The sequence below is a fragment of the Rhinoderma darwinii genome, chromosome 1 (assembly GCF_050947455.1).
Source record: "Rhinoderma darwinii isolate aRhiDar2 chromosome 1, aRhiDar2.hap1, whole genome shotgun sequence".
NCBI classification, from domain to species: domain Eukaryota; kingdom Metazoa; phylum Chordata; class Amphibia; order Anura; family Rhinodermatidae; genus Rhinoderma; species Rhinoderma darwinii.
The window spans coordinates 61492872-61517429 of record NC_134687.1 but is presented as its reverse complement, the minus strand read 5'-3'; the positions used below and the strand labels follow the sequence as shown (position 1 = coordinate 61517429).

Here is a 24558-nt window from a genome sequence, read left to right as displayed (position 1 = left end):
ACAACAAGGGGTGGACAGCAGATTACAGGAAGAGAGACACCTAGTGACAGTAACTTCACACAGAATTTGCATGGATAAAATAAACTACATTTTAACAATAAGTAAATTGCAAAGTTGATCTATATCAGGTATACTATTAGATTACCATAAGTTGTTTGAAAAGTTAGTGGCCATTGAAGGACTCATGTTTAAGTGTGAAGATGCTACATGTGTGGTTAGGGGGTCAAGCTGAAGTTGTGAACATGTGCAAAGCTCCCACTCTTCACAGGCATCATCTACCAAGCAGAAGTAGGGAGGAACCTGTTTGAGGGTCATAAGACCATCTCTCCTAAAACTGATGAAAAATGAAATGTGAATCAGCATCAAAATCGGATTTTATTTTTGCTATGGAGTCCCTTCTTCCCATGTAACCCCCAGTTTTTCTATTTTACATTCATGCTGAGTTTTTTTGAATTTGGTCTGCAGATTTTTATGACGATTCAACTGTTTTACACTCCAAGATACTTTTCTCTGAGAACCATGAGTCATCCAGAAAGGATTGGAGGACAAAAAAATGGCACGGTACACCTGGATGAGTGATATATGCCTATTACCAACAATCTAAATGTAAGTGTGATGTATTTTTTTTTCTACACATTATTATTTAAATACTATATTATAAGGGGCAATCTTTCTCTACATGGATGTAGATACAATAGACCAGTGCTCCCCAAAAAGAGTGGCTTGCAAGCCACATGTGGCTCTTGGGCCCCGTGGTTTTCCAGCTGTTGGCAGTTTAACAACTATTGTGTACTAGTCCCACCATGTCAGAGTATTACTATCACTTACGAGAGTCAAAACCATATCACTGGCAGTTACACTAAGGTAAAAGCCATATCACTAGGCCATATATGTAATAGAAAACATCACTTTTACTATTCAGTGTGGTTTAACACCTTTTGTTACATTTGAAAGTGGCTTGCGACTTGCAAAAGAGGCAGACCTTTCACATGCCATGGGGCCAAAGGAAACAGGGAGCCCAGCCCTGGTTGGTCCCATCCCCTTTACTGTAGGATGGCAAGAACTCCAGAGAATCCGCATTGTTAGCTAGCAAAGGGGTAGGGAATTGTCACGATGGTCATGGAGAGCGGGTGGATTGAGAAACAACACCAGGCTCTGCTGTCCTGGGTGGCAAAACATGGTACCATACTGGAGTGCCCATTTTGATCTTCCTGTGGGGCACCTTTTCTTCTTTGTACACCATTGTTTTTACAGTTGTCTTTTAATATCAAAGCAGGGCTAAAGATGTTAGTTTCTTGATTACACAAATGCTTGACTATCAGAATTTCTCTACCTTTGAAGACTGGATTAAAATGGTTAAAAGACAGATAACAAGTAGTAACAATGAATTTGGTAGTAATGCATTATGCATTTTCACAAACACCATTATTCATAAAGGAATAATAGACAAGATCTTGTAAAGCAGGTGTTCACGTACTCAAACCTATTTTTTTGTCTCGGAGACAACAACTCTGGATAATCCTCACGTAACGGGAAAAACAAATTATCTTACTCTACATGACAAAACTATTTTGATTCATGTGCATGAAGCATATCATGGAGAAAATGTTTACAGGTGAACAACCCTGTGTTCACAATGTGTACTCACAGGATTATGATGATTCTTTAGCAGTTCTGATTTTGGCTTGAGGTAATATGCCGGAGGCACAGCATTTTCATCTCTGCAATATTGTTCTTCCAGAGTCCTTGTATCTAGCTTGGCCTCAATGGCAGCATCCAGGATCATTTCAAACTCAGATGACTCAACTTCCCCAGGGATTCGGATGGTTCCATATTTTTCTCCAAGCAGACCCTGTGCAATAGAATTAGCACAGTTTACATCTGACATGTTGAGATCCCCATGGAATTAGTTTAATTAGGCTTAGCAACAGCAATGGAAATGAAACAGCTCTGTGCCATAGAATAAAATGTGGAGCTGTGTGAATAGAGCTTACAAAGGATAAATCAACTGAACAACCTGCGCATTTGTTTTAATGTTGTCAGGCGAGGCGTAAAAACATACAGCCACTGGGGTTATAATCCCTCGGAGATGAAGGTTACTTGTATTTCAGAGATAGCTCATCTTGATACAATGAGGTACAAATACTTTCGCGAGTCACAGAACTCAGAATTGCCCATGAGAGTTACACTTTAGAAAATACCTTCTCAGTTCTGTAGGATTTTTCTATATTCCAGTTAATAAAAGACATGGATTTTCTGCTTCAAGCTGCCAATGTTTTTATTGATTATTTCTGGGGGAAATTGAGATGAAGGTTTTTAATTTGTGTGAGTTGTAGTTTCATAGATGATTCTCTGCTTTTAAATTAAGACTAAAATACTAGTCTGGATGGGCAACCTGGACAAATGCCTCCAGCCCATTCAAAGACAATCTAATTCCTATTGGAGGAAAATAAACTAGACAGATTGGATTTAATCTGTGTTTCAGAAGTGTTTAGCAGCTGATCACCCCTCCTATCTCCATATTATGTGTGCATGGAAAAGGGGGTTCAATGTGTTACTTTCTAAATTAAACATATTTTGGCTGCCAATTTTCATATACAGTATGCATGGTCAACATAAAGATCTGATGTTATTAAAGACTAACCTAAAACCTTAACCTCTTCCAGTTTTGGCCACTTTTGACCTTCCTGACAGAGCCTCATTTTTAAAATCTGACATGTTTCAGTTTATGTGGTAATAACTTCGGAAAGCTTTTACCTATCCAAGCGATTCTGAGATTGTTTCTCGTGACACATTGGACTTTATGTTACTGGCAAAATTTGCTCGATACATTCAGAATTTAATTGTAAAAAAACACCAAAAATTTGCGAAAAATTGCAAAAATTAGCATTTTTCTAAATTTAAATGTATCTGCTTGTAAGACAGATAGTAATGCCACACAAAATTGTTGCTAATAAACATCCCTTTATGTCTACTTTAGATTGGCATAGTTTTTGAACATCCTTTTATTTTTCTTGTAGGTTACAAGAAAATCTCAAAAGGCTATTTTTACAGGGGCCAGTTCAGTTGTGAAGTGGCTTTGGGGGCCTTATATATTAGAAACCCCCAATAAGTTACCCCATTTTAAAAACTTCACCCCTCAAAGTATTCAAAACAGCATTTAGAAAGTTTCTTAATCCTTTAGACATTTCACAGGAATTAAAGCAAAGTAGAGGTGAAATTTACAAATTCCATTTTGTTTTGCAGAAATAAATTTGGAATACATTTTTTTTGTAACACAGAAAGTTTTACCAGAGAAATGCAACTCAATATTTGTTGCCCACGTTCTGCAGTTTTAGGAAATATCCCACGTGTGGCCCTAGTGTGCTTATGGACTGAAGCACAGGCCTCAGAAGCAAAGGATCACCTAGTGGATTTTGGGCCTCCTTTTTATTAGAAAATATTTTAGGCACCATGTCAGGTTTGAAGGGCTCCTGCGGTGCCAAAACAGTGGAAATCCCCCAAAAGTGACTCCATTTGGGAAACTACACACCTCAAGGAAATTATCTAGTGGTATAGTGAGCATTTTCAGCCCACAGGTTTATTGCGGAAATTATTGGAAGTAGGCCGTTAGAATTAAAATCAAAATTTTTTTTCTGAGAAAATGTAGCTTTAGCTAATTTTTTCTCATTTCCACAAGGATTAAAGGAGAAAAAGCATTGCAAAATTTGTAAAGCAATTTCTTTCGAGTAAAACAATACCCCACATGTGGTCATAAACTGCTGTTTGGAACACAGCAGGACTTAGAAGGGAAAGAGCGCTATTTGGCTTTTGGAGCGCAAATTTTGCTGGATTGGTTTCTCGGCACCATGTCGCCTTTGCAAAGCCCCTGAGGGACCAAAACAGTGAAAACGCCCAAAAAGTTAATCTAGGGATGAAGTGAGCAGTTTGACCCCACAGGTGTTTCATAGATTTTACTAGAATTGGGCAGTGAAAATCAAAACAATCCTTTCTCTTCAATAAGACGGAGCTTTAGCGAATTTTTTTTATTTTCTCAACAAATAAAGGAAAATAAGAACCCCAACATTTGTAAACCAACTTCCCTGTAGTACGGAAATACCCCATATGTGGTCACAAGCTGCTGTTTTGGCACACGGCAAGGATCAGAATAGAAGGAGTGGCATTTGGCTTTTGGAGCACAGATTTCACTGGATTGGTTTCTTGACACCATGTCGCTTTTGCAAAGCCCCTAACGTACCAGTACAGTGGAAACTACCCAAAAGTGACTCCATTCACGAAACTACACCCCTTGAAAAATTCATGTAGGGGTGCAGTTAGCATTTAGACCCCCACAGGTGTTTCATAGATTTTATTAGAATTAGGCAGTGAAAAAAAAAAAAAAAAATTTTTCTTCAATAAGACGTAGCTTTAGCTCCAAATGTTTCATTTTCTCAACAAATAAAGGAAAATAAGAACCCCCACATTTATATAGCAATTTCTCCTGAGTATGGCAATACCCCATTCGTAGTCAAAACTGCTGTTTGGGCACACAGTAGAACTTAGAAGGGAAGGAGCGTCATTTGGCTTTTGGAGTGCAGATTTTGCTGGATTGGTTTCTGGTCGCTATGTCGCATTTGCAAACCCCTGTGGGACTAAAAAGTGGTCCCTCAAGGTATTCACCTAGGGATGTAGTGAGCATGTTAACCCCGCAGGTGATTTTCAGAAATTAGCGTGCACTCGATGCTGCAGAGTAAAAATTAGATTTTTTTCATAGATATGCCAATATGTGGTGCCCAGCTTGTGCCATCATAACAAGACAGTTCTCTAATTATTATGCTGTGTTTCCCGGTTTTAGAAACACCCTACATGTGGCCCTAATCTTTTTCCTGGACATTCGACTAGGCTCAGGAGTGAAAGAGTACCATGTAAAATTGAGTCCTAACTTGGCGATTTACAAAGTATTGGTTCACAATTGCAGAGGCTCTGATGTGAATTAATAAACGAATCCCCTGAGAAGTGACCCCATTTTGGAATCTACACCCCACAAGGCATTTATTAATGGGTGTAGTGAGCATTTTCACCCCACAGGTCTTTTCCATAAATGATTGCGCTGCGGATAGTGCAAAGTAAAAATGTTAATATTTCCCTAGATATGCAGATTCAGTGGCAAATATGTCATGCCTAGCTTGTGCCACTGGAGACACACACCCCAAAAATTGTTAAAAGGGTTCTCCCAGGTAAGGCGATGACATATATGTGGACGTAAACTGCTGTTTGGGCACACTGTAGGGTTCAGAATTGAGGGAGCGCTATTTGGCTTTAGGAGGGTGGATTTTGCTTGGTAGTAGTTTTGTTTGGAGTTTTACTAGTATTTCAGTTTATAATGTGGGGGTATATGTAAGCCGGGCAGAGTACATCAGGGGCATAGTCAGATAGTATAATAATGGGGTAAAAAAAAAACAATAAAATAATCCATAGATATGTGTTACTCTGTGAAGCAATACTTTCTGCAAAGACCAGCGTCGCACTGATAAATGGTGTCCTTACTTATCGCCAGTGGCGTAACTACCGCGGTAGCAGCCGTAGCGGCTGCTTTGGGGCCCGCGGCTTGAGGGGGCCCGTGCAGCCAGCCGACACGCCCCCCCCATATGCCCGGTGGCGCCGCTAGCAGCCGTTATGGCTGCTACAGCAGTAGCGCTGCTACTAGGGGGCCCGCGCCGCCGAGCCTCCAACAAGTATGGGCCGGGCGACACAGGCCCTCTCGTGCCTGTAGACGTCGCTTGCACCGGAGGGGGCCCCGGTGCTAGCGACAGCCTAATACATGCACTAGCGCTGAATGGCCGGGCATGTTCCGACCATGTGCCCGACCATCCAGCGCCTTACAATGACGCTGATTGACTAGCAGCGCGATGACGTCATCGCGTCGCTTCCACGCTAGAAAGGCCCTGATTGACGGGGCAAGTCATTCTGCCCCGCCAATCAGCATCATTGGACGATGCTCATTCAGCTCCTGCAGACCCGCTCAGGAGAGAGCAGATCTGCATTGCCAGCGAATAGGAACGGGATTATGTGAGTATGTTAAGTTTTTTTTTTTCTCTTATAAACTGTTAATGACATTATCTATAGTGGGGGCTCTATCTACAGGGGTGTTGTCTATATGTGGGACACTATATACAGGAGGGGGCCTATATGTGGGGATGTGGGGCACTAGCTACAGGGGTGGTCTGTATGTGGGGCACAATCTACAGGGGGGTCCATATGTGGGCATGTGGGCCACTATATACAGGGGGTCTTTATGTAGGGATGTTGGCCACTATATACAGGGGGGTCGTCTATATGTGGGCCACTATATACAGGGGGGTCTATATGTGGGGATGTGGGGCACTAGCTACAGGGGTGGTCTGTATGTGGGGATGTGGGGAACTATATACAGGGGGGGTTTATATGTGGGGATGTGGGGCACTAGCTACAGGGGGTCTATATGTGGGTATGTGGGCCACTATATACAGGGGGATCTATATGTAGGGATGTGGGCCACTATATACAGGGGGGTCTATACGTGGGGATGTGGGGCACTAGCTACAGGGGCGGTCTGTATGTGGGGATGTGGGGCACAATCTACAAGGGGGTCTATATGTGGGGATGTGGGCCACTATATACAGGGGGTCTATATGTGGGCCACTATCTACAGGGGGGTCTATATGTGGGGTACTATCTAATGTGGTGCACTATATACAGGGGGAGCTATATGTGAGACACTATACAGGGGTCGGCTATATGTAGAGCACTATCTATAGGGGAGCTATTTTTTAGGGCACTTTCTATAGGGTGGGCTATATGTGGGACACTATATACAGGGGTGGGTTACCTGTGGGGTACTAGCAACAGTGTGGCTATATGTAGGGCACTGTCTACAGAGGTATACATGGAGCACTATCTATAGGGGAAGCTATATGTACGGCAGCACGGTGGCTATGGGAGCACTATCTACAGGGGGCACGGTGTGTGTGTAATAGTGTATGGTACTATTACAATCAGGGACACAGTGTATGGTGCTATTATAGTTAGAGGTGCAGTGTATGAGGCTTTATTATATTTAGAGGTGTTGAGAATTTTAACTTCGTTTATAGGTGCAGAAATGTTTTAAAAGTGAGAAGCTGAAGACATCTGAGCGGAAAACTGCAGAAATGGGTCATGGCCGGTAGAAATCCATCATAGATGTCTGGACCGAAGGGAGAAGAAAAGAACTAGAATCTGAGACGTCACCGGTGAGTCACTTAATATATATGTTTATTCTGCCTCTAATCAGCACTGTACTCACTGTATGATCTGCAGCGAGATGATTATGATATGATTTTTTTTTTGTGAAACAGCATCTCCAATCATATCCTCACCATTGTTCGGGCCATGCTGGGAGCTGTAGTTTTACGCCGTACAAACCTATACGGCAGGGGTTGCACTAAATTGAGCTGTATTTGTCCTGGTGTTGTATATATGTACTGATCTTGGTTCTGATGCTGTATGTAAGTACTGAGCTTTGTTCTGGTGCTGTATTTACGTAAGAGATTGGTTTTGGTTCTGTGTATATATGTACTGAGCTTGGTTCTGGGGATGTATTTATGTACTGAGGTTTGTTCTGGTGCTGTATTTATGTACTGAGGTTGGTTCTGGTGCTGTATATATGTCAGAGCTTGGTTCTAGTGATGTATTTATGTACTGAGCTTGGTTCTGATGCTGTCTATATGTACTTAGCTTGGTTCTAGTGCTGTATTTGAGTACTGAGCTTGGTTATGGTACTGTATATATGTCAGAGCTTGGTTCTGGATCTGCAGTTATATATGATATATTTATAATAACAAAATTGCAGGGCAGATGGAATTGTTCTCAATTCATTGTATATTTAATGGGAACCTGTTTGGTAGTATTAACCCCTTGAACCGCCACCATGCGGTGATACATGACCTGACAATATTTTCAAACATTGCCTTGTATTTTTTTTTCAGATGTAGCAAAATACTTAAAATCCACTTTTAAAACGGCACACACTATATGCTAATTACTCATTAGAGGGTCATGGGCAGTGCCACTATCCTGAAGAGTCACATAGTCCTGCCTTCAAACCCACCTTTCCATGTTTGAGTGACATATCCCTGGCTGATACAACTTTCTCGGATGCGCCATTGCCTTGTGGCACCATACACAAGGTGGGGGGGGGCTGTGTGGCACTATACACAAAGGGGGAGCTGTGTGGCACTATACACAAGGGGGGGCTGTGTGGCACTATACACAAGGGGGAGCTGTGTGGCACTATACACATGGGGGAACTGTATGGCATTATTTACAAGGGGAGGGCTGTGGCTCTATCTACAGGGGGCTGAGTGTGGCGCAATCTACAGGGGTTTGTGTGTCACTTTCTACTAAGGGGGGCTGTGCTGCACTTTCTACTATGGCTGTGTGGCTCTATATACAGTGGGAGCTGTATAGCGCTATATACAGTGGGGGCTTTATGGCAATATCTACAGGGGGGAGGTGGGGGCGCTCCTGAGCCACCTTGCTGATGGCTACGAAAGCCGTTTAGGCCCCGCCTACGGGCGGGGCCTGAAAGGCTTCTGTACATAGGCATACCAAAATTACATACCCATACGACAAATGTCGGGAAGGGGTTAAAATCCAGTTGTGCCTTCAGTTAACCCCAACATCCCCACCCCATGTCATGCCCTATGACATGAAGCTGCATGGCTTCTATTTCATTAGTCAGAAATAGAAATTCATCTGTGAACACTGTAGGGTTTTTTTTATTTTCCTTTCATTTTAAAAGGAAATAATTTTCACCTGTTCACAGGTGGTAGATTTGTTGCAAACATTTCTGGGATTTATTTTTAGAAATGTATGCATTGATTTCTTCAAGCCCTACGCAGATGAATGGAATAGCTTCTGCAACAAATCTGCCATGTGAACAAACCCTTTAAATTATATAAACCCATTGGTTTTCAACTTTTTAAAATTTAGAGGTATCGATTTTTTCCAAATGTAACTGGATACACCTCATTTTGGAAAAACGAATACTTAGCATTTGCATTTCTTTAAGGCCTTATTCACACGGATGTGTCCGTTTTTCGCGCGCAAAAGGTCCGTGTGTCATCAGCATATGGTGCGCGGCTGCGTGCTTTTCGCGCAGCCGCCATCATTATGACACTCTGGTTTTATGTTTACAAACAGAAAAGCACGTGGTGTTTTTCTGTTTTCATTCATTGTTTTTACTACTGTTGCGCGAATAACGCGCGGCGCCCGGAAGTGCATCCGTGTGCCGAGCGTAATTTGCACGCACCCATTGACTTCAATGGGTCCGTGCGGCGCGAAACACGGGCAAATATAGGACATGTCATGAGTTTCACGCAGCGCACATACGCTGCGTGAAATTCACTGACAGTCTGAACGGCCCCTTTCATTAACATAGGTCCGTGCGACACACGTGAAAATCATGCGCGTAGCACGGACGTATAACACGTTCGTGTGAATAAGGCCTTACTCTTGGTTGACTAAATGAAAATGACCTTAGTGAGACAATAATACAAGTAGCTCTAAGGTATCCCCACCAGCACTATTCATCATATTTGTGATGGCGTTAAACACCCTATAGTTTTGAATGTTCTTGTTTGTATATCTGAATTAATAGTATACAACTGAGCAGATAGCACATTAAATGCAGCAAACGGGACGTAAAAGGAGTCCAGAGACAGATTTTACGGTGGGAGAGCAGTACATTTATAATATTGATCTCATCACATTATACAGCAGCTGGTTTAGGCAGTGGGATTTACAACATTTAAAGCCATGATATTCTATTTTTGAGACAAGCATAATAAAAATTGCTATTATTATAAATCTCTCAGTTCAGTTTCATTTCTGGATGAATATGAATATTTACAGTCTGTCATTCCTAACTCTTTATAACATTTTTAAGCACTAGTAACATAGATTTTCACTGAGTGCAATAATATAAAACAATATTTTTACAAAATGTTTACTAAATCCTTCTCAGAGTTGCATCTTATAGTCTAAGGCCCAGTTCACACTGAGTTTTTTTTTCGCTGACATTGTCGCGGAAACCTCGTTGGAATCAGCACCAAAAAACTTCCGAAACTCGCAACGCAAATCGAGGCAAGAGTTTCCAGGCAGGAATTTTGAGGCAGTGTGAACAGGGCCTAACAGCCATGACTCCAATATTACACTCCAGAGATAAAATGATAGCTCTTTATGGATGCATTTCCCTAGAGCAGTAATCTTGCTATTTTCTCTGCATGAGTCTATGTGAAGTATCCGGTAATTTGATGATCAGAGTACCGGGGAGCTGTTTATATCAAAGGAAGTGCTTAAAATGACTTTTAGGATGCCTGTGATATTTTATGTTGTCCTTTCTATACACATTACATGTACATGAAACGTCAAGACCTCCTCCAGGATCTGGCCTTCATGGTAATTGAATGTTCACTCTTTATGCAAATATATTACTGGGTCAATGTTTGGTATTCCAAGATGACGACAGAAACAGTGGATAGGAAGTAAAGTAGAGCAGTTTGAAAGAAAACATTTTGAAAAAAGGTGTTGAGTTTGAACACGCGAAAGTCACCCAAAGTTCAAAAAATATGCTAGACTTCCCCCCAATAATATTTTTTTCTGTTGCCCATTGGTGTGACATCAATATTTTCATCTGTAAATTGATAAGCACTGCATAACAGTGGACAACCACAGCGATGTGGCAGCCACTGTACGAGCTAAGATAGGCAGTATATGCAAACATTGCATGCCTGAGGCACATAGCGAGCACGGACACCTACACCGAGAAGGCAACCTCATTCAGATGGATCCCTGCACTCAGGGCCGCCATCAGGGGGGTATTAGGGATAGTAGTGTAGGGGGCCCGGCCAAACTTAATTGAAAGGGGGGCCCGGCAACTGCCGCGACTTGCCTTTGGTAGAAAAAAACAGGCCCCTGCAATGGGGCCTGTTTTTTTCACCAAAACAATGTCGTGAGCTGCGGGCCCCCCTCTCGTGAAACACCGCCGTGAGCTGCGGGCCCGACTCTTATCACAGCCGCGAAACACCGCACGCTTGCGCGCGTACGAGCGAGCGCGCGCGAACGACCGCAAGCGCGCGCGCCCACGCGCGAACAACCAGGCGCGCCGCCGAGAGGGAGGCGGTGCGCCCGCAACACAAGATCTAGGGGGAAGGACAGCCACACTGGACAGCGGCGCAGTCTACTTACCTGCTGGCCCGCCTCCGACTCGTCCTCCTCGTCCGCCTCCGCCTCCTCGTCGTCCTCCTCGTCCGACTCCGCCTCCTCATCCGACTCCGCCTCCTCCTCCTTCTCCAGAGCGTGGCTGCGTAAGGAGAGGGGGAGGAGTCTAGTTGTTGCGCGGCGGCAGTTCTACGATCGCCGCCATTTTCTGGAGCCTGGAGCCTGGAGGTGAAGGACGACATCTGGACCGAAGACATCGCCTGAAGAGGACTGGAGTGGGAGCAGCTCTTCTGACACGGTGAGTAAAGTGTCTCAAAGTGCTGTTTATGTATGGCCCTGTTCACACAGAGTATTTTGCAGGCCGAAAAAATCTGCCTCAAAGTTCCTTAAAGAATTTTGAGGCAGATTTTGACCTGCCCACACTATCTTGCCGCGTTTTTTGCTGCGTTTTTTGCCCGCTGCGATTGAGGACAGCAGACAAAAAACGCAGCGAAAAATGCATTTTCTGCCTCTCATTGATTTCGATGGGAGGTCAGAGGCGGAACCGCGGCAAGAAAGGACGTGCTGCTTTTTCTTTTTTCCGTGACTGGCTCCCATTGATTTCAGATTAAATCAATGGGAGGCGGTTTTGGAAGTTGTTTGGTGCTGATTCTGACGCAGTGTCCGAGTCAATATCAAGGCCCAAAAACTCTGTGAACTGGGCCTTATTGTTAGGGCTTATTCAGACGAACGTATAATACATCCGTGCAACGTGCGTGATTTTCATGCGCCTCGCACGGACCTATGTTACTCTATGGGGCCGTGCAGACTGTCAGTGATTTTCACGCGCCTCGCACAGACCTATGTTACTCTATGGGGCCGTGCAGACTGTCAGTGATTTTCACGCAGCGTGAGTCCGTGTGTCCGCTGCGTAAAACTCACGACATGTCCGATATTTGTGCATTGTTCGCGCATCACGCACCCATTGAAGTCAATGGGTGCGTGAAAATCACGCCCAGCACTTCCTCAGCAGTATAAACTATGAATGAAAACAGAAAAGCACCACGTGCTACAAACAGAGTGTCACAATGATGGCGGCTGCGCGAAAATCACGCAGCCGCGCATCATACGCTGCTGACACACGGAGCTGTTATGACCTTTTGCATGCGCAAAACGCCACGTTTTTGCGCACACAAAAAGCACACGCTTGTGTGAATCCAGTCTTAGGGTAGGAACACACTAGGCATGAACACTGTGGATTTTATGCACCACATTTTATTGTGGAGAATCCGCAGCGTATTACAGAGGGGATGAGGTTTTAACAAATCTCATCCGCACGCTGCAAAAAAAATGGACCTGCAGTGTGGCTTTTGGCTTTTTAAGCCGCAACATGTCACTGTATTCTGTGGAATCGGCGCTCCTCTGTTGCGGAAATGCTGCGGTTCTGCCGCAAAAATCACACATGAGAAAAAAAAGGTACTTTTTTACATTTATAAAAAAGTTTAGACTTGCCCCGGCCGTAGTCCTGGTGACGCGATCCTCTATTCTTAGCGCAGCCCCGCCTCCTGTCATGACGTTTCATCCCATGTGACTGCTGCAGCAGTCACATGGTCTACAGCGTCATCCCAGGAGGCGGGGCTACGTTCAGAAGAGAGAGATGCGTCATCTAAACTACGGCCGGGGCAAGTCGAAACTTTTTTTTCCCTGCAGGATTCCCGCAGCGGACACGCCTCACCAAACCTGCGCCACTATTTGGTGCGGCTTTGCTGGCGGAATTCCCTGCGGCTACCGGGGCGGATAAGCTGTGGAGTTTTACTCAGCATATCCGCATAGTGTGTCCCTTATGATGTCGCTCCTGGAGCTGCTGCCGGTCTCTAAATAGGCAGTTGGTCCAGTAGAATTTGGAATTATTTTTTTTTGTGAACCAGCTTAAAAAAACACAAAACTTTTGTGTTAGGGCCTGTTCACATCACCGTTCGCTTCTGTTCCGGGGTTCCGTCTGAGGTTTCTGTCGGGTGAACCCCGCAACGGAAAGTGAAAGTGACAGCACAGCTTCCGTTTCAGTCACCATTGATCTCAATGGTGACGGAAACATCGCTAATGGTTTCCGTTCGTCACCGTTCCGGCAGCTTTTCGGACGGAATCAATAGCGGAGTCGACTGCGCTAATGCTGACGGAAACGGAAGCTGTGATGTCACTTTCACTTTCCGTTGCGGGGTTCACCCGACGGAAACCTCAGACGGAACCCCGGAACGGAAGCGAACGGTGATGTGAACAGGCCCTAACACAAAAGTTTTGTATTTTTTTAAGCTGGTTCACAAAAAAAAATAATTCCAAATTCTACCGGACCATCTGCCTAGTTAGAGACCGGCAGCAGCTCCAGGAGCGACATCATAAGGGTAGGAACACACTAGGCGGATATGCAGAGTAAAACTACACAGCTTATCCGCCCCGGTAGCCGCAGGGAATTCCGACAGCAAAACCGCACCAAATAGTGGCAAAGGTTTCGTGACGCATGTCCGCTGCGGGAATCCTGCAGGGAAAAAAAGTTTCGACTTGCCCCGGCCGTAGTTTAGGTGACGCGTCTCTCTCTTCTGAACGTAGCCCCGACAGGAGGCCGGGCTGCGCTAAGAATAGAGGATCTATTCACCAGGACTACGGCCGGGTTAAGTCTAAACTTTTTTATAAATTTAAAAAAGTGCCTTTTTTTTTTTTCTCATGTGTGATTTTTGCGGCAGAACCGCAGCATTTCCGCAACAGAGGAGCGGCGATTCCACAGAATACATTGACACGCTGCGACTTAAAAAGCCAAAAGCCACACTGCAGGTCCATTATTTTTGCAGCGTGTGGATGAGATTTGTTCATATCTCATCCACTCTGCTGCGACTGTAATACGCTGCGGATTCTCCACAATAAAATGTGTTGCATAAAATCCGCAGTGTTCATGCCTAGTGTGTTCCTACCCTAAGGCCGGATTCACACAAGCGTGTGCTTTTTGTGTGCGCAAAAACGTGGCGTTTTGCGCATGCAAAAGGTCCATAACCGCTCCGTGTGTCAGCAGCGTATGATGCGCGGCTGCGTGAGTTTCGCGCAGCCGCCATCATTATGACACTGTTTGTATGTTTGTAGCACGTGGTGCTTTTGTTTTCATTCATAGTTTATACGGCTGCGGAAGTGCTGGGCGTGATTTTCACGCACCAATTGACTTCAATGGGTGCGTGATGCGCGAACAATGCACAAATATCGGACATGTCGTGAGTTTTACGCAGCGGACACACGGACACACGCTGCATGAAAATCACTGACAGTCTGAACGGCCCCATAGAGTAACATAGGTCCATGTGAGGCGCGTGAAAATCACGCGCGTTGCACGGATGTATTACACGTTCATCTGAATAAGCCCTAACAATAAGGCCCAGTTCACAGAGTTTTTGGGCCTTGATATTGACTCGGACACTGCGTCAGAATCAGCACCAAAAAACTTCCAAAACCGCCTCCCATTGATTTAATCTGCAATCAATGGGAGCCAGTCGCGGAAAAAAGAAAAAGCAGCACGTCCTTTCTTGCCGTTGTTCTGCCTCTGACCTCCCATCGAAATCAATGGGAGGCAGAAAATGCATTTTTCCCTGCGTTTTTTGTCTGCTGTCCTCAATCGCCGCGGGCAAAAAACGCGGCAAGATAGTGTGGGCAGGTCAAAATCTGCCTCAAAATTCGATGCGCGGTTCCAGGCGGTCGCGGGTGCGCATGCGCGGGAGTTTGCGGGTGCGCGCGATCGGTCGCATGGGCGGCAGTGTTTGACGGCCCCCATGACGACCCCCATGCTACCCAGGCTTGCCATCAGGGGGGGTATTATGGGTACCGATGTGAGAGGCCCGGCCAAACCTAATTGAAAGGGGGGCCCGCAGCTCACGACATTCTTTTGGTGAAAAAAACGGGCCCCATTGCAGGGGCCTGTTTTTTTTCTACCAAAGGCAACTCGCGGCAGTTGCCGGGCCCCCCTTTCAATTAGGTTTGGCCGGGCCTCTCACATCAGTACCCATAATACCCCCCCTGATGGCGGCCCTGGGTACCATGATATAGTGCTGGACGGAGTACCGTTAACAGGCGGTGCCACGGTAGGGGTGCCCAGAAAATTTAGCTGTAGGGGGCCCTGAAATTCCTGATGGCGGCCCTTGCCGTGGCCACCATTCTGCAGCGATTTGTGCGTTGCGTACTACAAAAGTATTGGATTTAGAAGAATCCAAACCTTTTGTGAGATTCCAAACGAATTTGAATTACGTAGAATTAACCCGTTAGTGACTGCCAATACGCCTTTTCACAGCGGCCACTAATGGGCTTTATTTTGATGCATATGCCTTTTCACGGCGCTGCATCAGAATAAATAAACAGAGCAGGGAGCTGTTAAATCTCCCTGCTCTCAGCTGCCAGAGGTAGCTGAGGTCTGGGGGCATCCCTGCTCGAATGGGTGAGATCGATATCAGATGCGGCACTCAGTAGCTCAATTATTTTGGGGAGAGGGAGCTCCCTCTCTCCCACCGACACTCGGCGATAAGATCGCCACGTGTCTGTGTCTTCTATGGCAGCCGGGGGCCTAATAAAGGCCCCCAGGTCTACCTGTAGTGAATGCCTGCTATGGGATGCCATTTTAAACGGACAGGCAGTAAGACACTGCAATACAGAAGTATTGCAGTGTATTATAAAAGCGATCGAACGATCGCATATTAAAGTCCCCTAGTGGGACTAGTAAAAAAGTAAAAAAAAAAGTTTAATAAAGTTAAGAAAAATAAAAGAATGGAAAAATTGCTGTTTTCTGTGAATCCTGCCTTTAAAAAAAATTTGATAAAAAGTGATCAAAAAGTTGCATCTACTCCAAAATTGTACCAATAAAAACTATACAATAATTTGTCCCGCAAAAAAATAAGCCGTCATACAGATGCATCGGTGGAACATTAAAAAAGTTATGGCTCTTCAAATATGGAGACACAAAAACAAATAATTTTGAAAAAAAAGTGTTTTTACTGTGTAAAAGTAGTGAAACATACAAAATCTACACAAATTTAGTATTGCTGCAATCGTAACAACCCGCTGAATAAAGTTATTGTGTTATTTATACCACACGGCAAACGGTGTAGATTTAGGATGCAAAAAAAGAGTGGCGAAATGTCAGTTTTTTTTCTATTCCCCCCCCCCCAAAAAAGTTAATAAAAGTTAATCAATAAATTATATGTCCCCCAAAATGGTGCTATTAAAAAATAAAACTTGTCTCGCAAAAAACAAGACCTTATACAGCTATGTCGACGCAAAAATAAAAAGGTTATAGCTCTTGGAATGCGACAAAGGAAAAACTTAAAAAAGTAGCTTGGTCATTAAGGTTTAAAATAGGCTGGTCATTAAAGGGTTAATCTGCTCATCTCTATTCTTCACTTTTATAAATGGCTGCATGGTGACAATATAAAAAGCTTTGCGAGTGTTGCTCCCGGGGAAGAAACTGACAGGCCTTGATCCATAAGAATTGTGGTAAATGTGACTGTACCAGCATGCAGCGTCCAACAGTCTCACATTACGACAGGTAATGAGAATTGAGAAATGATAGTAAATCAGAGACTCTGTCATTTCAGGCCAGGCAGAGCCTGCAGACATACATAAAACACACACAAGAATTAAGAGAGCGCTCTCCAGATGGCGATTACTCATCATGCCAGATTTCTACATGAATTAAATATAAACCCAGACTCTCAAAGGAATGTTTAAGACACAGACCAAAGGAAATCTTGAATATTAGCTTTAAAAAAAAATAAAAAATAATACATCAACATATTCGTCTCTTTAGTTCTATCTATCTAAAGTGATAGGGTGCAAGCCTCAGGACCCAACTCCGTGTCCTCCTGCTGTACAGAATGCCAAAATAGGCAGCACTCCAAAAAGGTATACTGCACGAGCTGGAAACTTTATTCACCCATGTACTTGCAATATTATACCCCTTACAAATATACGCCTTTTGAAGCTTGAAAAAATGCTATCTATCTATCTATCTATCTATCTATCTATCTATCTATCTATCTATCTATCTATCTATCTATCTATCTATCTATCTATCTATCTATCTATCTATCTATCTATCTATCTATCTATCTATCTATCTCATATCTATCTATCTATCTATCTATCTATCTATCTATCTATCTATCTATCTATCTATCTATCTATCTATCTATCTATCTATCTATCTATCTATCTATCTATCTATCTATCTATCTATCTATCTATCTCATATCTATCTCTCTATCTCCTATCTATCTAGCTATCTATCTATCTCTCTATCTCTCTATCTCTCTATCTCTCTCTCTATCTCTCTATCTCTATCTCTATCTCTATCTCTATCTCTATCTCTATCTCTATCTCTATCTCTATCTCTATCTCTATCTCTATCTCTATCTCTGTCTCATGTCTCATGTCTCATGTCTCATGTCTCATGTCTCATGTCTCATGTCTCATGTCTCATGTCTCATGTCATTTGTCCACTACTGAACAACTGATGATCTATCCACCGGGCACCGGATGTTATGGCCCATCATGCGATGTACGAGCAGGAAGCAGTTGGCTCCGTATATTGCATATATTGCTGCAGAACTGAAGCTCTGCTCCTATTCACTTGAATAGGAGCAGAGCTGCAGTACGGCCACTATTCAGTAGCTGGAGCCAACTGCTGCTGGAATGTACGGCCGGAGCGGCTTTACGGTGCGGGGTCCAGGTGTCGGACCTCCACAGATCATGTACTGATGACCTATCCGGTGGATAGGTCATCAGTTGCCCAGTAGTGGAGAACCCCTTTAACAATCAATGTTCCTTTTCAATGACAGCAAGCAGAGATCTTCAACACCATGAGAAATTTATATAGAAAGTATATTGGAAAATTGTCTATCTTTTCATAATACAATGAGCTTTATTTGCTGAAAATGGAATACCCCTTTAAATAGATCACAACCCATTGTTCCGGTACGAGAGAAGTAATGATCATTATTAGCGACTGGTCCTAATTTTTCCCCATTATACTGATAGTGTTACCTTTCATTAACCAATAGTTATTTGAGTGTAATGTGGTTTAATGTATTGCTTGCGATCATTAGACCATTTCTTCTGCTTCATTTAGCAGATGTAATTAATTCACTCTAATTATGTGTAAACCGCAGCAGGAGAAGGCAGATTTTCTTTGACTTGATATGTTGTATAAACAAACTTCCTGCAGGGGTTATACGATAAGGAAAGCTCCTTAGGGTACACGGCAGCAGCTACTGCAGAAAGGGTTTTGTGTAAATAGCAGAAGTTTTCCTGAGCAATTGCCAGTGTAAAAAAATTATTTCCAAATGACAGAAATTTGTTATTAAAATCTTGTTAAAGATGTTCAAAAAATAATTCGTATTCTACTGTATGAAATGACACTTGGGATGAATACTTTTTTCTATGAAATAATATGTGCGGACGTTTATTGTGACATTGTTTGGTCTGGATCAGTATAGGTATTGATGATTTCCTTTTATACTTTTCCTTTCTTTTCTCTTCACTTTTGACTTTGGCTCAAAAAAATTAGCAAATAACTCCCACAAAAACTGCATCAAAAGTGTGTGTGTGTGTGTGTGTGTGTGTATGTGTGTGTGATCCTGGCCTAAAGCTTGTAGGCTTCAGGTTGGTTTGGATGTTTTGGAATGTTTTAAATGCAAAGTATCATAAGAAAATTACATATTATTTAATTTAAATCAGGTTTTATTATAAAACATTTTTTATTTTTGGTGCAGTTTTTTTTAACTTTTTCTGAGACTATACATATAAAAAAAAAAAAAAAAAAAAAATTGGTGTTACTGCATCTGTAAAAGGTCAAACGATTAGGCTGGTTCACACGACCTATTTTCAGGCGTAAACGAGGCGTATTATGCCTCGATTTACGCCTGAAAATACGGCTTCAATACGTCGGCAAACATCTGCCCATTCATTTGAATGGGTTTGCCGACGTACTGTGCCGACGACCTGTCATTTACGCGTCGTCGTTTGACAGCTGTCAAACGACGACGCGTAAAATGACTGCCTCGTCAAAGAAGTGCAGGACACTTCTTTGCAACGTAATTTGAGTCGTTCTTCATTGAAGTCAATGAAGAGCAGCTCAAGATTACAAACATCAAAGACGCCTCGCATAATACGAGGAGGAGCTTTTACGTCTGAAACGACGCAGCTGTTTTCTCCTGAAAAGTCTGTCTTTTCAGACGTAAAAGCCACTTCTCGTGTGCACATACTCTAAAAATACAACATTATTTAACCCGGACACAGTAAAAAAACAATTAAAATTCCAGAATCACTGTTTTTTGATCACCTTTGCTCTCAAAAAAATGCAGCAAAAAGTGAACAAAAAGTCGTATATACAAAAAATCATACCAATAAAAACTGCAGCTCGTCCCGCAAAAAATAAGCCCTCACACTGCCCAATCGACGAAAAAATAAAAAAGTTATGGCTCTCAGAATGTGGCGACACAAAACTATTTTCTTTAACCAACAGTTTTTTCTTTGTAAAAGTGGTAAAAGATAAAAAAAAACCCTATATAAATTTGGTATCACCGTAATCGAATTGACCAGCAGATTAAAGTTAAGTGGATGTTTTTACCGCATGGTGAAATTCGTAAAAACGAAACCCCAAAAACCATGGAGGAATGACAGTTTTTTCCAATTCCACCCCACAAATCATTTTATTTTTTTCAGTTGTACATTATATGGTACAGTAAATGGTGCCAATAAAAACTACAACTCGTCCTGTAAAAAATAAGCCTTCACACTGCTCCATTGTAAAAATAAAAAAGTTAAGTTGGCTTTTGGAATGCGGGGAGTGAAAAACGGAAAATGTCTTGGACTTTAAGGGGTTAACTTCCATTCATTTCAGCTGTCATAAAGCACACACACACTGCTGTGCTGTCTATACAGACAATACAGTAAGGATGAACCTCCAATATGGCCGTCCCAGGAAAGTATTTAAAAATAGAAAATAAACAGCTACAACTTTTTCTTTAAAAAAAAAAGAACAAACGTATTATTTCTCAAAGAGGATCTATCAGCTGAATATGCTTCCCTACGTACCCAGTTTGGGTAATAGGGACGATGAAAGAATACAACGGACTTATAGTTCTGCCCCTGCATCTCCCTGTAGTGACTGACTGACTACTGCGTATGCACATTGTGGATAGTGGGAGCGCAGACCTGTAGTTGTAATATGTTGCCCTTACAGCAACAACATATTCAGCTTAAAATTCTACTTTAAATCTTAGTAATTAAATTAAAATTAAATATATAATACATTCCATTTAACTCCTTCATGCCACCAATCTGTAGATTCACGTCCTAGCCGCATATACCCTGTGCAACCAGGATGTGAATCGCCGAGGAGAGCACTCTAACGCCGGCGTTGTGAGTGTCCCTCCCCAGCAACCTGCTCACTGACAGATGAACCAATTGATTTGCCTTCTGAGAATGTGATCACCATGATTAACGAATCATGGTGATCTTTGTTTGTAAATAAACTTTTCACACTTGTCCTCTCCTCTCAGCCTCCTTCACTCTGTCACAGCGTTTCAGAGAGAATGAGTCTGATTGAGAGAAGGCAAAAGTATATATATATATATATATATATATATATATATATATGTAAACATTTACAAAGTATATAGAAAGTATATACTTAGTATTCCCCTGTGCCCCTTTGGTGTTAGAATAGACAGGCAGGAATAGTATGTAAGGCTATGTTCACACCTGCATTGTGTCATTCCGTTGTTGTGCTCTGTCAGAAAAGCAGAACAAGGGAATAACAGAACCAACGGACACCCATTGACTTTTATAGGTTCCCTCAGGAGTGTCCGTGATTTTACCGGACACAATAGCGAAGCATGCTGCGCTATTTTCTCCGGTAAACTCTGCCGGATCTGCGACGGAGGCCCCGAACGGAGCCTCTGACGCAGATCTGAACAGAGCCTTAGCTGAAAAACAAACAAAAGAATGGTTAACCCCTTGAGTACCCAGCTCATTTTGGCCTTGAGGACCAGACCCATTTTTTCAAATCTGACATGTATCACTTTATGTGGTAATAACTCCGGAATGCTTTTACCTATCCAATTGATTCTGAGATTGTTTTCTCGTGACATATTGTACTTTAGTTTAGTGCAAAAATTTGGTCGATAAATTCATTGCTTATTTGTGAAAAACACCAACATTTATCGAAAATATGAAGAAATTATGATTTTTCCCATTTTAAATGTATCTGCTTGTAAAACAGATAGTAATACCACACAAAATAGTCACTAGTTAACATTTCCCATATGTCTACTTTATGTTTGCATCGTTTTTTGGACATCCTTTTATTTTTCTATGACCTCACAAGGCTTAGAACTTTAGCAGCAATTTCTCATATTTTTAAGAAAATTTCAAAAAGCTATTTTTTCAGGGACGAGTTCAGTTCTGAAGTGGTTTTGAGTGCCTTATATATTAGAAACCCCCATAAAACACCCCATTTTGAAAACTGCACCCCTCAAAGTATCCAAAACAGCATTCATAAAGTGTTTCAACCCTTTAGGCGTTTTACAGGAATTGAAGGAAAGTAGAGCTGAAATTTTCAAATTTCATTTTTTTTACAAAATTCATATGTAATACATTTTCTTCTGTACCACAGAAGGTTTTACCTGAGAAACGCAACTCAATATTTATTGCCCAGATTCTGCAGTTTTTAGAAATATCCCACATGTGGCCCTAGTGCACTAATGGACTGAAACACAGGCCTCAGAAGCAAAGGAGCACCTCTTGGATTTTGGGGCCTCCTTTTTTCAGAATATATTTTAGGCACCATGTCCGGTTTGAAGAGGTCTTGTGGTGCCAAAACAGTGGAAACCCCCAAAAGTGACCCCCATTTTTTAAACTACACCCCTCAGGGAATTTATCTAGGGGTATAGTTAGCATTTTGACCCCACAGGTATTTTGCTATATTTTCTGGAGTTTGTCTGTGAAAATTAAAATCTACTTTTTTTCTGGAAAAACGTAAAAAAAAAGCACTCCAACATTTGAGAAAGCACTCCAACATTTGTAAAGCAATTTCTCGCGATTACGGAAATACCCCATATGTGGTAATAAACTGCTGTTTGGACCCACAGCAGGGCTCAGAAGGGAAGGACCCCCATTTGGATTTTGGAGCTCTGATTTTACTGGAATGGTTTTCAGTGCCGTGTCACGTTTGCAACGCCCTGGAGGGACCTAAACAGTGGAATCCCCCCAAAAGTGACCCCATTTTGGAAACTATACCCCTCAAGGAATTTTTCTAGTGGTATAGTTAGCATTTTGACCCCACAGGTTTTTTGCTGAATTTATTGGAATTAGTCTGTGAAGATGAAAAGAGACTTTATTTTGGAAAAAACACTAATTTTTATTCTAATTTTTATAAGGAATAAAGGAGAAAAAGCACCTCAACTTTTGTAAAGCAATTTCTCCTGATTACGGTAATACCCCATTATGTGGTAATAAACTGCTGTTTGGACCCACGGCAGGGCTCAGAAGGGACGGAGCACCATTTGGATTTTGCAGCTCAGATTTTGCTGAATTGGTTTCTGGGGGCCATGTCGCATTTGCAGAGTCCCTGAAGTACCAGTACAGTAGAAATTCCCCAGATGTGATCCCAATTTGGAGACTATACCCCTGAAAGAATTAAATTAGAGGTGTAGTGAGCATTTTGAGCCCTCAGGTGTTTTATAGATTTTATTAGAATTGGTCCATGAAAATGAAAACATTTTTTTTTCTCCAATAACCTGTAGCTTTAGCTCAGAATTTTTCATTTCCACAAGGAATACAGGAGAAAAGACACCCCAAAATGTGTTACACAATTTCTCCTGATTACGGAAATACCCCATATGTGGTTGTAAACGGCTATTTGGACATACGGCAAGGGTCTAAACGGAAAAAGTGCAATTTCGTTTTTGGAGTGGAGATTTTACAAAATTTGTTTTTGACGCCATGTTGCATTGCGCTGAGGTACCAGTACAGTGAAAACTCCCAAGAAGTGACCCCATTTAGGAAACTACACCCCTCAAGGAATTCATCTAGAAGTGTAGTGAGCATTTTGATCCCCAAAGGTTTTGCAGAAATTAGTGCACAGTGGATGTTGCAGATTGAAAATTGACATTTTCCACATATATGCTATTTCAGTGCCCAATGCGTTGGGCCCAGCTTGTACCACTGGAGACATACGCCCCATAAATTGTTAAGCGGTTCTCCAGAGTACGGTAATACCCCATATGTGGTCATAAACTGCTGTTTGGGCACACTGCCAGGCCCAGAAGGAGCGCCATTTGGCTTTTGGAGTGCAGATTTTGCTTGGTAGCAGTTTTGTTTAGTGTTTTACTGGTGTTTCAGTTTATAATGTGGGGGCATATGTAAGCTGGGCGGAGTGTATCAGGGTATATGTAAGCTGTGCGGAGTACATCAGGGTATATGTAAGTTGGGCGGAGTACATCAGGGTATATGTAAGATGCACGGAGTACATCAGGGTATATGTAAGCTGGGCGGAGTACATCAGGGTATATGTAAGCTGTGCAGAGTACATCAGGGTATATGTAAGCTGGGCGGAGTACATCAGGGCATATGTAAGCTGGGCGGAGTACATCAGGGCATATGTTACATAGTTACATAGTAGTTACATAGTTAGTACGGCTGAAAAAAGACACATGTCCATCAAGTTCAACCAAGGGAAGGGAAAAGGGAAGGAAACATTTCTACACATAGGAGCTAATATTTTTTTGTTCTAGGAAATTATCTAACCCTTTTTTAAAGCCATCTACTGTCCCTGCTGTGACCAGCTCCTGCGGTAGGCTATTCCATAAATTCACCGTTCTCACAGTAAAGAAGCCTTGTCGCCTCTGCAGCTTGAACCTTTTTTTCTCCAGACGGAGGGAGTGCCCCCTTGTTTTTTGAGCGGGTTTTACAAGGAACAGGATATCACCATATTTTTTGTATGTGCCATTAATATATTTATATAAGTTAATCATGTCCCCCCTTAGTCGTCTTTTTCAAGGCTAAATAGGTTTAATTCTTTCAATCTTTCCTCATAACTTAAATTCTCCATGCCCCTTATTAGCTTCGTTGCTCTTCTTTGTATTTTTTCCAACTCCAGGGCATCCTTTCTATGAACTGGAGCCCAGAACTGAACTGCATATTCTAGATGAGGCCTCACTAATGCTTTGTAAAGTGGCATTATTACATCCCTGTCCCGCGAGTCCATGCCTCTTTTAATACACGACAATATCCTGCTGGCCTTTGAAGCAGCTGATTGACACTGCATGCTGTTATTGA

General features: G+C 42.5%; 1 protein-coding gene across 2 annotated transcripts in view; it reads right to left on the bottom strand.

Moving 5' to 3' along the window:
- Positions 1-24558, bottom strand: part of NWD2 (NACHT and WD repeat domain containing 2) — a 253510-nt gene that overhangs the window by 39152 nt on the left and 189800 nt on the right. For both annotated transcript variants that reach the window (XM_075858996.1, XM_075859004.1), the window contains exon 4: positions 1649-1852. In XM_075858996.1, the coding sequence (XP_075715111.1) occupies positions 1649-1852 (204 nt within the window). The remainder of the gene's footprint in view (positions 1-1648; positions 1853-24558) is intronic.